This window comes from Meriones unguiculatus, chromosome 16, assembly GCF_030254825.1.
Source record: "Meriones unguiculatus strain TT.TT164.6M chromosome 16, Bangor_MerUng_6.1, whole genome shotgun sequence".
Classification (NCBI taxonomy): domain Eukaryota; kingdom Metazoa; phylum Chordata; class Mammalia; order Rodentia; family Muridae; genus Meriones; species Meriones unguiculatus.
Window position 1 is genome coordinate 58,290,093 of NC_083363.1, and position 17,715 is coordinate 58,307,807.

The 17,715-nt window shown below is 49.3% G+C and overlaps 1 protein-coding gene across 1 annotated transcript in view; it reads left to right on the top strand.

The window, feature by feature from the left end:
- The window catches only part of Fer1l5 (fer-1 like family member 5), a 47,645-nt gene that overhangs the window by 9,620 nt on the left and 20,310 nt on the right, over positions 1–17,715 (top strand). Inside the window, exons 9-21 of the mRNA XM_021631611.2 lie at positions 128–178; positions 2,336–2,366; positions 4,361–4,476; positions 4,706–4,826; positions 5,122–5,174; positions 6,234–6,302; positions 7,256–7,299; positions 7,388–7,470; positions 7,549–7,643; positions 8,798–8,926; positions 10,254–10,431; positions 16,387–16,511; positions 17,248–17,348. Coding sequence (XP_021487286.1) covers positions 128–178; positions 2,336–2,366; positions 4,361–4,476; positions 4,706–4,826; positions 5,122–5,174; positions 6,234–6,302; positions 7,256–7,299; positions 7,388–7,470; positions 7,549–7,643; positions 8,798–8,926; positions 10,254–10,431; positions 16,387–16,511; positions 17,248–17,348 — 1,196 coding nt within the window. The remainder of the gene's footprint in view (positions 1–127; positions 179–2,335; positions 2,367–4,360; positions 4,477–4,705; positions 4,827–5,121; positions 5,175–6,233; positions 6,303–7,255; positions 7,300–7,387; positions 7,471–7,548; positions 7,644–8,797; positions 8,927–10,253; positions 10,432–16,386; positions 16,512–17,247; positions 17,349–17,715) is intronic.

Genomic DNA, 17,715 nt, shown 5'->3' on the forward strand with positions numbered 1-17,715 from the left:
GCAGGAGAACCAGGGGTCCAAGGTCATTCTTGGCTGTACAGTGAGTTTGAGGCTAGCCTGGGCTACATGAACGGGGGAAATTGGCCTTTTGAATGATAAGCTCTCTCTCTTTGGAAACTCCTTGAAGGTAGTGGACTCCGAAGCATCAAGATCCAAAGCAGAGATCGGGAGATTCCAGGTGAGCCCTGAGAAAGAAGGAGGCTGGGAAGCTGTTATGGAAACCCAGGCTGAGCTCCAGGATCCTGTCTGGGGAAAAGGGCTTGGTGTCTCGTGCAGATCCGCTCTTGGATCTCAGCTGTAGGATGATAAAACAGTTGTAACAGCTGTCGCGATAATGCAGCCATGCTGTGGGAGCACTGCCAGGGCCACAGCCTATGCTGTGGGAGCACTGCCAGGGCCACAGCCTGTAGGGTTAGAGGAGGACTGTGCGCCATGCTGACTTAGGCAGTTCCACAGTACTGTGGACATGGGTCGCATCTCTGCTTCCATCTGTGGACCCAAAAAGGTCACCCCAAGTGCTGAAGAACTCTAGAAAGAGGCAGCTGCCTTTGAGGGACAGGGTCAGAGGAAAGATGTTCTTGTGACACAGCCCAAACTGGCCAAGAACTCACCACGTAATGTCATGCAGGCTGGCCTCAAACTCATGGCCATCCTCCTGCCTCAGTTTCCCAGTTGTTACAGGCATGAGCCACCATGCCTGACTTAGTATTTTTATTTAATTTTAATGTTTTTATTTTTAAAGAGGGAAGGTTTATTTTTATTTTGTGTGTACATGTTTGTGCTCATTTGCATGTGCTTGCGTATGTGTTTCGGGAGGCCAATTTCATGCCTAGCTTTTATTTAGGTTTTAAGGACTGAACTGGGCCCTTGTGTTTTAGTCCATACTTACTAAGCCATCTCCCAAGACCCTAGAATTTTTATTTTTACGTTATTATTTGTGTGTGCCTGTGTGCGTCTGTGCATGTATCTCTATGGTCGTGTGTATTATCTGTATGTCTGTGCATGTGTCTCTCTGTATGTGTGACTGTCTGTACATGTGTCTGTGTCTTTCTCTGTGTGTCTGTATGTAACTATGTGTGTATGTGTCTGTGTGTGATTGTGTCTATATGAGTGTGAATATGACTGTGTCTGTATCTATGTGTGTATCTGTGGATGTTTGTGTCTGTCTCTGTGTGTATGTTTGTCTATGTCTGTGACTATGTATGTGTGACTGTGTGTGTCTGTATCTATGTGTTTATCTGTGTGTTTGTATCTGTCTCTGTGACTATGTGTGTGTGACTGTGTCTGTGTGTGTGTATCTGTGTGTGTTTGTGTCTGTCTCTGTGACTGTGTGTGTGACTGTGTGTGCCTGTGTGTCTGTGTGTGTGTCTATGTATGTGTATGGGTATATATATGTGTGTATGTGTATGACTGCGTATTTGTGTATATGTCTGTGTATATATGTGTGTGTGATTATGTGTGTACTTGTGTCTGTGTGCGTGCACATGTATGTTTGTGTCTGTGTTGTGTGCACATGTATGTTTGTGTCTGTGTTGCTAAGGATTGAACTCAGTGCCTTGTGTAAACTGGGAGAGTGCCCTAGCCCAGCTTATGCTTTTCTTTGTTTGTCTTCCTGGTATAAGAAGTTTTTGCCTTCCTGGTATAAGAAGATGCGCAGATGCGTGGAAGCAGGCCTCTGGATAGAGTCTTGTTATTGATCTGTGAACTGGGCACTGGCCCTATTTTACTGCCTCTTGTGTTGTACCATCTCCCTCGGGCCTAGTCTGATACCCTCTCCCAGGAGGAAGGAAAGCCATGTAGAATCTCTTTGCCAGCGACCACTCAGTCACCCCCATCCCAGGCACCGATGCCCTTTCCTACCCAGGGACAGGGAAGACTTGAGTGTATTATATTCTAGATATTTCCAGCACAGGCTTCCTCACTCTGTTAAGCCTGTGTGGCCTCCTCTATAGAGAGGGCAAGGGTCCTTCCAGTTTCTTCTGAAGACAGAGTTCAGACTAAGCCTGCACTTAGGCCCTGGCCAAGTGGCCACTGGGTGAGCTGGATTACAGATCTTGGTGTTGGCTTGTGCTGTACAACCTTCTCTTACTAAACAAATACCTGTGATAGTAAGCAGATGATCATGCCTTTAACACATAGTCCTTGGGTAGGAGGCACTTAAGGTCCAAGCTCACTGGGTACGGTAGCAGATGCCTTCAATCCCAATGGAGATAGGTGGATCTCTTGTGAGTTCAAAGCAGGCCTGGTCCACATTCTGAGTTCCATGACAGCCAGAGCTACATTGTGAAAACCTGTCTAAAACTTAACTAATCTTTACTTACTCTTATCTTTTCAGACAGACATTGGCTTTGTCTACCATTCCCCAGGTAGGTGACAGTTATTACAAGTATATGTAACTTGAAAAAAAAGGGGGGGGAGGGAAGAAAAAAAAAGCCAGTAGTAAAATCCCTCAGAATCCCCGGCAAATGGGGAAAAGATATCACAGTGTCGGAATAACTTTCCTTGCTTGAAAATATTTACTCTATGCTGTATTTTATCATGACTTATGATAAAAGCATCTTTCTCTGAAAAGCTCAACACATTGGAGAGGGTCAAATGCTCAATTTTTATTAAAAGTTATATTTCTAATTTGTGAAGCCAGTACCAGAAGACCACAGCTTTGCTGCTTTTCAAATTTGTTGTGTTGTTTTTCTTACTATGCATCTTACTATGTACCCCAGGCTAGCCTAGAACTCATGAACCAGCCTCTGCCTCCTGTGATCACCGGCATATGCCCCATACCACGCTCTTTTTAAGCATACTGTGTTTATATATTGAATTTCTTTTCACACACACACAATGCTGATTGTTTTCTCATCCAACCCTCTTATCTGTCTCCCACTCTTGTCCACCCCATCGCTCCCTGTCTCGACTTGGGTTTTCATTGCCACAACAAAACATCATGACCAAAGAGAAAGTTGGGGAGAAAAGGGTTTATTTGGCTTACACTTCCACAACATTATTTCCTCATTATTGAGGAAAGTCGGGACAGGAACTCAAACGGGCAGGATCCTGGAGGCGGGAACTGATGAAGAAGCCATGGAAGGGTGCTGCTTCCTGGTTTGCTCCCCCTTGCTCAGCCTGCTTTCTATAGAAGCCAGGACCACCAGCCCAGGGATGGCCCCACCCACAGTGGGCGGGGCCATTGATCACTAATCGGAAAAACACCCTACGGCTGGATCTCATGGAGGCACCTCCTCAACTGAGGCTCCTTCCTCTCTGGTGACTGTAGCTTGTGTCAAGTTGACACAAAACCAGCCAGGACACATCCCTATGAGTTTATTTCTCATATCTATATATGTATTGCGTTGTGGGATCCACTGAGTTTAGCTAGGGCCATCTGTGCGACCACGGGTTTAGAGCTCTCCACCGGAGCCTGCTGGGCTCAGTGGTAGGTACACATCTGGAGACAGCAGTTCTCCATCTCCCGCAACCAACAGTTCAGCAGTGAGGGGTGGAGACCCATGAGCCACTCCTTGACCTGTGATTGCTCACAGGGCTCAGAGCTTGTAGCCACAGCGGCTGTGAGTTCATGATCGTGGTGACTGGGTCGTGCCTGGGGGATGGCCGCTGTCAGCCCACTTCCCTATCCTCGGTCTCTTCCGGCCTCTCTTCCGCAATGCTTCTTGACCCCTAGAGGGAACATCAGAGGGTCAGGATTTCTTGTTTAAGGCCGAGCCCTCAATGTCATTTGCTCTTAGCATCTTAGCCAGCCGGGGGTGCCCTGCATTTGCTGACATTTTCGTTTTGTAATTTTGAGACAAGGTCTCACACACCCAGGCTGGCCTCACATTCACTATCATTTCTCCGTACTGAGAATGTCCACTGTCCTCTCTGTCATTTTGAAATGGACAATTATTGTCAACCACCATTAATTGGCTGTAGAGCTCCCGGTCCTTCCTTACCCAACTGCATCCTGCATCCACTAATATTCTCTCTCCACTCGCCTTCATCCTCCCCATCCCAGCTCTGGTACCCCACTATTTGACGAGAGATTGAGATTGCAGTGGGGAATTCTACCATGAGCCATCCATAACATGCCTACCAGGTTGACACTGAATCTATGGGGGGGGAGCTGCTTGCCTCCATCTGTCTGGCATCAGGCTGGGGTGGAGAGAGGGGATCTCCTCTTTCCCAGAGGTGTTAGGAGCCTGGAGAGTTTACCGTCATTACGTGGTAGCGGAGGAGACCCCCCTTCTCTGCAGTTAGATGAGAGACAGTGGATCTGAGGCATTCCCTGCCTTATTTCCCTAGAAACAAGGCTGTTTTTAGGAGGGGGAGGGGGCGTTGGAGGGCCTCTCACTTTGGCCTACCGCCCCAGGTCACACACTCCTAAGGAAATGGTTAGGCCTCTGCCAGCAACGCAAGACCACCAGTGGAGTGAGAGGCTACTTGAAAGTCACCATCTCTGCCCTCGGTGTGGGGGATCAGGCGCTGGTGAGGCTGCCCCCCCTCGTTCCCAGTAATATTCTTACCCGACTGCTTCCTCGGGGACCTCTGAGCCTTCCAAGCAGCCATTGGTCTACACCTCCTTCGTTCAGAGTGTCATAAGGGGGTTGTCCACTCTCCTTGCATCAAGTGGGAAGTTTGGGAAAATCAAAAGGGGGTAAACTTGGCTGTGCCCTGCCTCTGAGCCCAACCCTGTCCAATCCTCTGGTGTCTCCAGGTAGACCAAAAGCTGCCGTATGTGACTGACACTGAAGTCCAGATCTACAAGTCAACAGAAGCTCCAGTCAGCCTGGCTTACTTACAGTTCTTCATCTACTGTGCAGAGGACCTCCATTTCAGTTAGAGGCTGCGGGCAGGGAGGAGGAGGCTCCAGGCATCCCTGTGCACGCGTGCGGCGGGCGCGCACGCACACACACACACACACACACACACACACACACACACACACACGGCGGAGGGAACATGCACATACGCTGGAAGCATTGTGTAAACGGAAGACAGTTCTGCTCAAAGGGAAAAGAGCTAAACTGGGGGAGGGGCTAAAAGTCGTCTAGTTGTCCCATTTCCTCTTCCTGACCCCTCCCCCCAAAATGATGCCTCTGTCTCAGAAGTCCTCTTCTCCTCCTCTCCTAGAGAACCACCAGTCAGCTGCTCCTGCCTTGGAGGTGGAACTGATTGGGGACAAGGTAGGCAGAGAAAGGCTCTGAGACCTAGAGAAAGCAGCACATGGGGAAGGCAGCGCATAGGAAGAGAGAGCGCTGCAGAGCGGGCCCAGTCCGAGGCCAGCCTGGGCTACATATAGTGAGTTCCAGGCCAGCCAGGGCTACACAGTGATACCTTGGCTCAGCCAAATACAATAAAAATAAAATAAAATAATGTGCGCTTGCCATACCATATGTGGTGCATGTCCATAACCACAGCACTTTGAAGGGAGAGGCTAGCCTTGACTACATGAGACGTGTCTCAGGTTTAAAAGGGGGCTAGAGGGACTGCTACGGCCACCAGCCATGCTTCTGGCCATTTGTTTCTGTTGGAACTGATCTAACAAAACCTTTGTACATGCCTCATGTGACAGAGTTGGCAGTGCTGTCTGGGAGGTGGGAAGAGCACTGCCAAGCCCAGGCCAGAGCCTGGCAAATACGGTGAGTTCTAGGCCAGCCAGGGCTACCCTGTCTCAAAACAAAAGGAAATCGGGTCTGGCTCTGAAGTTAAGAGTATGGCTGCTCCTCCAGAGGACTTGAATTTAATTACCAGCATCAGCACGGTGGCACACCACCATGTGTAGCTCCAATTCCAGAGGTGTACAGACCCTTTTCTGGCTTTCTCTGGCACCAGGCATCATGGGATGCACAGACATACATGCGGGCAAAACACCCACACACATGAAAATAAGTAAGTAAATTAAAAGAACACCACCCCCAAAAAAGCATAAAAGGAAAACAAAATAAAGAATTGAGGTATTGCTCAGTGGTAGGGTGTTGTTCTAGGGTATGTGAAACTGGGTTTTCAACACTGCTGAAAAGAAGGGTGGGAGGCGGCACTTTAAGATAGAGAGTCAAGGGAATGACTCTGGGACTGTCGACATTGTTGTCCAAGGATAACTTCAAGCCAAAGGTTAGGAATTAGCCCGATCACCAGGTGCTGCAAAAAGTATCCACCAGGGACTGAACAGGGAGGCGGGAAAGGAAGATCAGTATTGGGAGGAGGGGACAGCTAGCACTGACTGAGCCTTGGGATGTTCTCAGCTCAGGACACAATCACAGATCCATTCCGACAGCCCAGTATGGAACCAAATCCTCACCTTCCAGATTCAGGTATGGCTGCTCTGTTACACCTTCCCTCCCCTTCCTCAAATTCAAAAGGGAAATTCTGGTGTTCATGTTGGTATGGATGGAGGCCAGAGCCACTGAGTACAGTCAAAAAGGCTCTGCTTGGTAGGAAACACAAGGAAACCCAGGGTATGCTGTTCAGTCCAGTAGAGAACAATAAGGGGACATACAACCAAGTTCCAGAAACTCAGATGTGCCTTTCACCCACACTAAAAACGAAGTCAAGGGTAGACTGGAGAGACGGCTCAGGGATGAAGAGCACACACTGCCCTTACAGAGTACCGGGGTTCAGTTCCCAGAACACGCATGGCACTTACATATGTACATGGATATGGGCCAGGACACACATGTGTAGGTCAAAAAACAGCCTGAGGGAGTTGTTTCTTTACTTACGTGATAGGCTCCAAGAGGCTGGGCTCATGTTATTGGGTTCGCACGGCAATCCCTTTCACCCTCTCAGCCAGCCCCAGTCCTGAAGTGTAAGCAAGCAAGGGTCCATGTTAGCATGAAGAATACAAAACAAGGCTAGAGAGATGGCTCTGTGGTTAAGAACTCTTGTCCCTATTGCAGAGGACCCAGGTTCAGGCTTACAACCATCTGGAACCTCAGTCTGGGAGCTCCAGTGCCCTCTCCTGACCTCCACGGGCAGCAGACACACATGTGGTGTACTTACCTAGACACAGGCGCACACTCACATGTACAAAATTAATCTTAAAAACCTAATGAACACAAAGCAATGTCATATGGTCCCAGGGCTCTGGCAGCAGCCTTTGTTAGCGGGAAGCCTGGCAGTCAAAAGGGCCGAAGCACAGGATAAATCCAGCTTGACTGTACTTGAATGGGAACCGAGGCAGGGTCTTCCCACCCATTCGCGAGGTCCCCTGAGGACCACACCATGCCGGTGTAACTTCACCTTGGCCCCCTGCCTTCCCTTGCAGCTGCCCTGCCTCTCTAGCTACATCAAGTTCAGGGTCCTGGACAGGTGAGCAAATGGACTAGAGATAGAGCCACACACTGGGGAGGAGGAGGCAGAGCTGGGCCAGGGGCTCAGCCTGCAGTGTGTTTCCCAGCTCCAAACACAATTGCCAAGAGGAGATCGGCTCTGCCAGCCTGTGCCTCAACCAGATCTCGTCCACTGGCGAGGAGATCCAAGGCAAGCAAAGCTGGGGGCCCTTCCCTCTGCCCCCGTCCCACCGGAGCCCCTGACTGCTCTCATGCTTCCCCCTTCCAGGGATGTACTCCGGCTTCCTGCCCTGCTTTGGCCCCAGCTTCCTGAATCTCCATGGGGGTAAAAAGGCCCGTTTCAGGATTCCAGAGGAAGGCTCTGTAAGTATTTTCTGTCAGCCTCGGGGACGGGGGGAGGGGCAGCTAAGGTTGACTTTCATGAAGCACTGGAGGCTGAGAGATGTCCAGGGAAGACTCTGCCTGGCCTCTGTCCAGGCACATAAATCGTCCTGGATACAAGGGATCCTAAGCCCTGATACAGAAAAGGACAAATGGGGTGTTCTAGATGGTCACTGAGAAAGATGAACCCTTGGTGAGGTTTCCCGTCAGTAGGAAAGGCACACGGGGTGAAAAAAGGGCAGGCTCGCTCAAGATTGCTTATTAATGCTGGAAACCCAACTCAAAATTGGGCCCAGTCAAGAAGGGAAGAAGAGCTCTCAGGAGGCCGATGCAGGAAGATCGTGAGTCTGAAGCTGGCTGGGCTACACAGCAGTTCCTTATCTTACAAAAAAAAAAAAAAAAAAGTGGGGCTGGCAAGATGGTTCAGCCAGTAACAATGTGGGCTCAGTCTCAGAACCCACATAGTGGAAGGAAGAGCCAACTCCCAGAAATTGTTCTCCCCTCTCTAGTCTCATGCCGTGGCTCTGCCCATTCCCTCAACACATAAATACGACCAAATTTAAAATGATAAGTAGAAGGGGAAATGTGAGGTGCTTAATAAGGCTGGAAGAGAGTTTGTGAGAGGAGCCCTTCATTGTCACAGACTTTGTCTCTTCCTCCACGTCACCCTATGGGTAACTCCTCGGTCTCGGTCACCTGCTACGGTCAGCTCCTGCTGAGATGCTTCCCGCAAGACCAGGGAAGCACTCTAGTTGTCCTGTTTTAGGCTTTTATGTTGTTCTTGGAGCACTCACTTTCGACAAGGAGGCAGAGCATGCATTGACTGGCCAGGTTGGGGACACTCACTCTGGTGATTACTGTACCCTCCAAGCTCCAAGCATTTTAGTTCAAAGTCCTTCTGGTCAGCTGGCAGGAAAAGTCGGCATGAACAAGGAATAGTGGGTGGCAAGAGTGCAGAAGAGGGGCCATGACCCAGAACACCTGGAGATATTATCTTGACTACCTGATTCTTTAACAGGCTGTGGTTGGCGCCATGCCCAAGGTGACCATCGCGGGACAGAGTTGCCTTGGCTGTGTGGGCTCCAGGGGGGTCTCTTTGCTCTCTTTGGATCATCCCTTTCTCTCTGTTGCCCCAGTGTATTCTCGATGCTGTCAAGGATGGTTTAGCTTATCGAGGCCGAGTCTTCCTGGAGATAATCACCACAGTCAAGTCTCAGCAAAACACTATGATAAAGGACCTGTCTCAAGAAGTGACCCGGGTAGAGGTAATCACAGAATACAGGTAACCCAGGGAAGAAAGACAAGTTTCTCTGCATCCCCCGGACCTACTGTGAACCCCAGTTTCTGATACCGCAAGAGACATTGGCCACCAATCTGCTGGGAGTAGAAGGGTGCCTGACCAGTCTACTGAGTGTCCCCCAAGCACCTTCCAGGGCTTTCATGCTCAGCCAGATCCCTAGTGGTCAGTAAGCACAGGGTTGTGGCTTTGGAAACGTTTTCTGAGGAAGAAGGCAGCTTATTCACACCCCATTTCCTCGGGGCTTTGTAAGAGAATTTTAAGGCCTTTGGATTTCTTCCTAAAGCCAGTGGAGTGGCCCTGAACGGGAGCAGTAGAGGAGCAGGATGGACAGCAGGTTGGAGGGGATAAGCTGAGGTAGCTCAGTCAATAGAGACGAGGACACAGTCTCAGCAGAGGAGAGGAGGAGAGAAGAGAGGGTCCAGGGACCCCTTGAGACAAAGACAAAAGTGAGGCTGACACCTATAGGCTCCTGCCCACTGGGAGACATACACATAGCTGAGCCTGGAGACTGCTAGCTACATAGGCACATCATGATAAGCACATCATGATTGAATCTGTGCTCTCAGGAACAGCAGCCCGAGAAGAGCAGGGGGACTGAAAGGAGAGGAGAGCTGAGGATGGAGCCTAACCTGGCACCACAGCCAGAACTATAGGAGGGGAGGAAAAGAGAGCAGAGATCTTGAATGTGTGTGTGTGTGTGTGAGAGAGAGAGAGAGACAGACAGACAGGCAGACAGACAGACACTGAAAACCCTGATGGCTGTGGTAGCTCATGTCTGTAATCCCATCACTCATCAGAAGGGTGATGCAAGTGGACTGCCATTAAACTCAATGCCAGCCTGGGCTACAGATTGATACTGTTTAAAAAAAATAGAAAGAAAAGAAAGAAGGGAAGAGAGAAAGGGAGTGTGGGAGGAAGGGGGAAAGGAGGGGAAGGAAAAGCGGAAGGGAAAGGGAAGCCGGAGAGGGAAGAAACATGGGCCACACAGCAGAATATAAACAAGTGGTTGTTGAGGCGGACAGAGGACCCAGGCAAGTGGGGAGCATGGCAGAGACAGACACAATTAAGAGACAGTGGTAGCCGAGGCAGAAGGGGAAAGGGGCAGCCTTTCTGGATAAGGAAAGGAGAGGTGACGAGAGCCACCAAGAACAGTGCATGTGTGCATGCGTGTGGAACACAGAACACTTTAGGACAAGAACATGGTACTTGTCCTCATGCCCCTGCCTGTCAGGATAGCCTGAGCCATCCTTTATGTACTGAGGATGTGTGTGTATTTGTGGTTATTGTTTTAGAAGCAGCAGTATCGCCAGAAGTATGGGCTGTGCGTCATCTTCCTTTCTTGTACCATGATGCCCAAATTTAAGGACCTGATTCAATTCGAGGTCAGCATGGGCCACTATGGAAACAAGATGGATCCAAACTACAAGCCTCTCGTGTCAACCACACAGTACAGCCCCGTGATATATGATGGTAATAGTCAGATCCAAGCAAGAAGTAAAGCGGCTCACGCGTGTGCGAGGCTCTTCCAAGGGGACTGGCTCACAGAACATTCATAGACGTTCCCAGTCGTTTCTAGGCAGGATCTCACCGGCCTTGATCGTGGTCCCCCTGCCTCAGGCTGCCAAGCAGGATTGCCACATCTGCACTTCCACACACTTCACACTCGATGACAGTGAGGTGCCCAGCAGTGAAGTCACTTGCCAGACAATGTATAGCTCAAGAACAGAAAAACACCACGTAATTATGTGCTGTTCATCTCTCTAGTCTCTATCCATTACTTTACTTCCTTCTTTCTCTCTGTGTCTGTACACGTGTATAAGCTTGTGCATGCACTCGAAGAGGCCAAAGGAGGAAGTTGGATGTCCTGCTCTATCACTCTCTAGATCACTCTTTTTTGAGATAGCCTCTTGCTGGACCTGGAGTTAGGCTTGTGGCCAGCAACCCTCAGCAGTCCTCCTGTCTCCACCATCCACAGTACCAGGGGTACAGCCCCACATGGCCCCAACCTGCTTTTCAGGCAGGCAGTGGTATTTGAACTCGGGTCTTCAGATATGTGCAGCAAGCTCTCATCCATGGAGCTCTCATCCAGGTCCCGGCCCACTAATTTAGACATTTAGTTCTCCTATCCACTCTTCCCAACACCCAATCCATCCATTCATCCCCTCATCCAGTGTGAGTGAGTCCGGAACCTTCTCTATCCAGTATAGTCCCTGGGCCAACAGCATCACCATGTTACAAAGTCAGATTCTCGACCCCACTCCAGACCTAGAGAAATCAGAGACGTCTATGAATAGAGCCTGACAGACTGTCTGGGCCTGCAGGTGATGTGGGTACATGTTAAAAATTGAGAGCCCCTAACCGGTTCCCCCTTCCTTTCCATCAGCTTCAGCCTGCCATCGCCTATCAAGATGCTTTCCTTGGGCCCCACTTCCCTACCAACTCTTCTAAATAAAAGCTTTGTTGAGATATAATTCCCATAACATGTAATTTGACCTTTTGAAGCATACAGTCCCATGGATTTTAGGATTTTCACAGTTATGCAACTGTCACCACAACCCATTTTAGAACACTTTCCTCTCTCCCTAAAGAAGCCCTTGGCCCATTAGCTGCTCTTCTGGCTCGCTCACCCCCACAGCTGTCGACAACCACTAATCCACTCTAAGTTTCAATACATTCTCCTAGTCTGACATTTCACACACATGGAATTCTACGCTTTGTGGTCCTTTGTGGATGACCGGCTTCTCCCCTTTAACATAAAGCCCTGCTGTGTTCATACAGAGAAATCCGTGTGCAGAAAGTCTTAAACTGTGTATGTGTAGCTTTGAGAAGGGTAAGTGGGGTTCTCACCCTCTCACCATCCGGTCAGTCCACAGAAGGCTGCCAGGGCCTTAGAAGGCCCCTTTGTCAGAGGACTGATCGTGAGTCTGTCTCTTAGGCTCGTCAGCCTTTGGTCCTCTTTTTCATTTTTATCCTCTGTGTGTGACCCCTTGAGTGGCACACGCTCTTCCTGCTGTGTCTGAGAGGACTCAATCCACCGACATGCATCCGCCTCACACCTTCTGCCTAGCATGACTTGACTTCTTGGGCATTTTATTTCCATTTCTGGATGTACCCCGCTGTGTGAGCGGACCATAAATTATGTGGTGGACATAGATAAGCTGGCTGGCTTAATAACTTTGTTGTAAGCATTCTTGTACGTGTCTTCTGGTCACAAGGACAGGGGTTCCTCTAAATTATATACCTAGGGGTGGGAGGGAGTCTCAGAGCAAAAGCGATTACCGCAAATTACACTCCCAGCAGCACAGGATGAGAATTCCTTTTGTGCTCTGTTCTCACCAGTCTTGATGCTGCCAGGGTCTTAATTTTTGTCGTGCTATTACATGTGAAAAGCCATCTCACATGACCACAATGCGATTTTTCTCATTATAAATGAAGGGTAAGCATCTGTGTATACACATCATTTTCCTTTACCCTGTATCTTTCCCTTATCCTGTATCTTATCGTGGCTGTACTGTTTTATACATTAAATCTTTTTTCGGCTCTGTGTACTTACCACTCACCTTAAAATATAGATTAGACATACACACACACACACAAACTTTCTGTTTTGTTGTTTGGGACAGGGTATGTAGTAGCCCAGGCTGGCCCCAAGCTCACTATGTAGCTGAGAATGACCTTGCATTTCTGACCTCCTTCACTCTACTTCCCAAGTGCCAGGATCACACTTAAGCCCCACAAGGCCCGTTTTAACGTGGTGCTGATTACCAATCCTAGAGCCCTCCGAACACTGAGCTGCCACACTGCCAGCCAGAGCTGCACTCCCAGCCCCACACATCTTCCTTTAGTGAAAGGACTGCGTAAGCTCTCTGCCTATCAAATTCTGTCACCTCTGTTTGCATACTTAGCGTGTGTGTGTGTGGGTGTACGTGTGGAAGGCAGAGGGCGGCTCGCAGGAGTTGGCTCTGTCCTTCCACCGTGTGGGTCCTGGGACCAAACTCAGGTTGTCAGGCTTGGTGGAAAGCACCTTTATGACGAGATCAGGTGTTTCTAGGGGCTTTTGTTGTTGTTTGGGGCTTTTGGAGGGAATGGCCTTGAACTCAAGATCCTCCTGTCTAGGCCAAGCACCAGGATGACTCAGCATGGCAGGGTGAGGGAGCCAGTGTGCCGGGGTTTGCACACATGCATGTGGAGAGCAGAGAACAACCTTTGGCAGTTGCTCCTCCCCGTTACGGTCCAGAGACTGAACTGAAACAATTAATCAGGCTTGACGGCAAAGTGTTCTTACTCACTGATCCCTTCTTTGGCCTTAACTTAATTTTTTTTATGCAGTGTGAGAATTTTTTTTTTTTTCTAAATAGTCAACTCAACACTATTTGCTAAGAAACATTTGATTTCTGCATTGACTTTCCTTGGTACCTTTCCTAAAGATAATTAACAATGTCGTCTCTTTCTAAAATGTCCATTCTGTCCCCTCCCCCTTTTTAATTTTTTTTTAATTATGTATCTGTATCTGTGAGTTCAGGTGACTATGAAGCCAGAATAGGGCATCAGATCCCCTGTAGCTGGAGCTTCAGGCTGTTGGGAGCCATCTGACATGGGTACCTGGAATCCAGCTCAGATCCTCTGGAAGAGCAGGAAGCTCTCTTAACATTGAGCCATTTCTCCAGCCCTTATTATCTTTTGAAGTGGCAATATTTTAAATTTGGATCATATATGTATTAGACAGGGTTTCTCTGAGTAGCACTGGCTGTCCTGGAGCTCACCAGGTTGGCCTAAAACTCGGAGACCTGTCTGTCTCGGCCTTGCAAGCGCTGGGATTGAAGGCAGGCCACCAGCGCCCATCTCAGTTATTATTTTTTTCACTGTGTCATTTTTCCAGAACTTGCCCTTACATAAAGATAGGAACTTTTTCTTCCTATTTTTTTCTTTAAAAATATTAGGTGTTTGGTTCTTGCATTTAGTCCTGTGATTGACTTTGAATCAAGCTGCATGCCTATTTCGTGCTGTTCATGTACCATTTGTTAAAAGTCCTGTCCTTTCCCTGACTGACTGTCCTTGGGTTCTATGAGAAAGGACTCCGCTGTGTTTTACTTTTTTCTGAGGCGCTGTCAAGTGTGGGTATCACAATTCCCCTTGGTTCTCTTCGAGCTGTCATTTTCTCCCTGGTCCTCTTTTGACTCTGCCTTTCCATTCCATTTTGGTCACTTGAGAAATTCATGTTCTCGGTTCAATGCCCCACAGCGAATTGTCTTCAAGGTTTAAATGTCACCGTGGGACTTCCCAAAGTTGTCTTTCTCGGGTGTTTTTGTTTTCTCTTGGCCAGTTTACTGAGTTCTGCCCGCTCACATTTCGTCCTCGGAGTCCTGCCTTCCTTCAGGGAGTGTATTTTTGCTGGAACTTTTCAAGGCCTCCTCTCCTCAAGCCTTGCTTCCCACTGTGGGTCTTGTTTCCCTCTTCCCCACAGGTGACTTCTGCTTCCTCGCTCCTCAGTGCTTCTGAGGAAGCCTCTGGGTTGCTTTTGGCAGTCCTTATGTGTATTTTGAGTCTACAGATTATCTCTGTCTCCCTGTTTGCTGGAAATGGACTTTTTTTTTTTCTTCCCTTCTTGTTGTGTTTGGAAGGTCTCCAAGATTGGAAGAGGAAAGTTGCCACCTTGGATCCCAGGCTCCTCCTCCGACCCTCAGTCCTGGATCTCTTTTTATTAATTATGCAGCCTACTCATTCAGTGCCGGAGTCTAAAAGTGCTTTCTTCCTGAAACCCTAGACAATTTAAGATGGTCCTCTTGATGAATTGTCCTTTCTAATAGTCTCTCTGTTTCCTTCTGGAAGCAATCCGCTCTTACATACCACCTCACACTACACTCCTACCCCACCCCCCATTGTTAAATCTCCTGCCCATACTTTTCATACTGGGCCCTCTCTGGGCCACATCTGGAAACCTTTAGATCCTCTCAGGGTAGCCATTCTGTTTTGTTTGTTTTTTAAAGATTTATTTGTTTGTTTGTTTATTATGTATGCAATGTTCTGTCTGCATGTACACCTGCACACCAGAAGAGGGCACCAGATCTCATCACAGATGGTTGTGAGCCACTATGTGGTTGCTGGGAATTGAACTCAGGCCCGTAGGGAGAACAGCCAGGGCTCTTAACCTCTGAGCCATCTCTCCAGACCCACCACTCTGTTTTAAATGGCCCCTCAGGGCCTGCCTTCCTCCACTGTATTCTGCTGAGTGGTACTTTCTACCACTCCAAGCACAGTGCTATTGTTTGGTGTGCTTGCCCTAGGACCAGTAACTGGACTCCATGCTTTGGTTGGTTTAGTATTCCATGAGTATGTTATTCTTGACTCAAACCTTTACTTAAGAAATTGAAAAATAGTGACGCCCTGCTGAGCACCATGGCGGAAGACGCCACCAGCCATTTTTTTTTTTCAGTCCCAGGGGCTGTGGTTGGCTTTGAACTTATGCTGACAATGAATACTTATTTATTGTAAAAATATAACTTATCCTTTGTATCACGTACACAAAGAAAAACAGTGAGGTCAGAAAGCACAAAGTCAGGGTTCGAGGCCAGCCTGGTCTACAGAACGGGTTCCAGGACAGCCAGGGCTACACAGAGAGACCCTTTCTGGGGAAACAACAACAACAAGACAATGGGAAGCTGGAAGTAGGGAGTCCCTGGGAGGGTGACAGCTGCAGTCTCTGGTGTTCTCTGTCTGGCAGATGTCATTCCACTCTTCAGCTTTACCGTCCCTTGACTTCTGATGGTGCTGGTCTTCACGCAGACACCATCTCTCTGTGTGTCTTCCAGTCAAACTGGCTTAAGGACCATCCTGCTCCACAGCAGCAAATGACCTCATCTTAATTAGTTATATCGCCAGTGATCCTGTTTCCAGAGTAGATGGTGTATTGAGGCAGAAGGGTTAGGACCTCAGTGTATCTTTCAGGGGTTGGAGGACGTGGGCTCTCCTGTTAACCTGTCCACAGCTGTCTGTCATATTCTCATGCCCTGAAGTTACCAAGAAGAAGCACAACTTTTCCAAAATCTGAGCACTGGCCTCCCAGGTTTGCTGCCTAAACATTTAGGGTACTTGAGGTTTGTTCCTTTGAGGCCAACACAGCCGGAATTGCCGGAACAGTATCCTGTAGGGGAGATGGCTCTTACTGCTCTTCCAGTCCCCAGTACCCACACCAGCACCAACCTGATTTCCCTTCCTGTAAACCAGGGGCTTTGAGAAGCCACATGACACACTGAACATCATATACACCCTATAGGAAGCAGCTGTGTTCATCAAGTACTCTGGGCTCAGCTGGGGCCCCCGCTTGGCATGGTTCAAGGATCCTTTAGGAGGATACAGTGATAAGGACCTTCTGGGTATGGTCCCTCAGATATCCCACCCCCTCCATCCTGTGTCTCTTTGTCTCAGGGACTATCTACCATTACGTGCCGTGGTACAACACGAAGCCCGTGGTGGCTCTGACCTCCAGCTGGGAGGATGTCAGCTTCCGGATGAACTGCCTCAACCTCCTCCACATCACCCGGGATCGCCTGGTGAGTGTGTATGAGGGAGCTGGGGTAGACGGGAGCCGGAGGAACGTACATCACAGTCCGAGGAAACCAGCCACACAGCGCACACTCTTATACTACATCACTGAGAAGTGTGTCTAATACAGCACAGGGCTGGCGAAGAGTAAACACAGACCCGTCCTCATTGGCTGCACAAGTCAGAGATGCGCAGTCACTGTGCAATGTAGCTAGGGTTGCCATGGAAACGCAGGTGCCAAGAGATTGAGGATCGGAGAGATGGGGATGGGGAGGGCAGAAGAGAGCAGTTAGGGGGTTTCATAGGCAGTGTCGGGGGATGGGCGCACAAAGGGGATGATATGTGTGACGTCACGGTGATGTGCCAGTTTTTTAAAGCCATGAGAGGAACTAGGGCTGTAGAGGCATCGTGGGAAGCAGAGAGGCTGGGAAGACCACACGACAAAGAACCTTAGGTTCCTGTCAAGGAGCATAGTTCTCAGAGGATCTGTGCATGTAGCGCCCCTAGTCACAACTTTCTCATGTCTGCACATGGCTTCCATGTGTCTCCATCTCCTGCCACCCCTTTCCTCTGCTGGGTGCAGGAAGTGGGGAAGAGAGGGTGTCCTAGCTTTGCTAGGGTGTGCAGCAGTCTGGAATTGACCTCACTAGGTTCCTCCTTAAAGGCCTCTGGGGCCTGTCAGCCCTATCCCAGGAGAGCCCCAGGTTGAGGCCAGCTCTGCTCTCCCTTCCTCTCCACAAGCAGAAAGCCAACCTGGACACCCTGAAGTCCATACGGAACCCGAGGGACCCAGCTCTGCTCCAGCAGTGGAAGAAACTGCTGAAGGAGCTAACAGAGGACTGCCGGTAGGAGCTAGGGTCCCCTGGCCAGGGCTGGCTTAGGCTGAGACGGGTGAGGCTCCAAAGAGAAACTGGATGCTTTGAGTAGCACGCAACAGACCCTTACCCCAGGAACACTACTCAAACCTCCTCCTCCTCCAGCCTGAACCCACACACAGCTGCTTTTCCTGCCCGTGCAGAAGAGCCCTGGACTCCAGTCCAGCACGGGCTTTGTTGCTCCATGTCCACACTTGATGCCTGTACCACATGGGCAGATCTCCAATGACTAGAAGAGCCTACACCTCTCACATCGCTCATCACATCCAGTGTGCCTGTTTCAGGCTCACTGGGAAGCCTCTCCCTGCCCCCTTCCCACCTCCACCACCATGGTTTG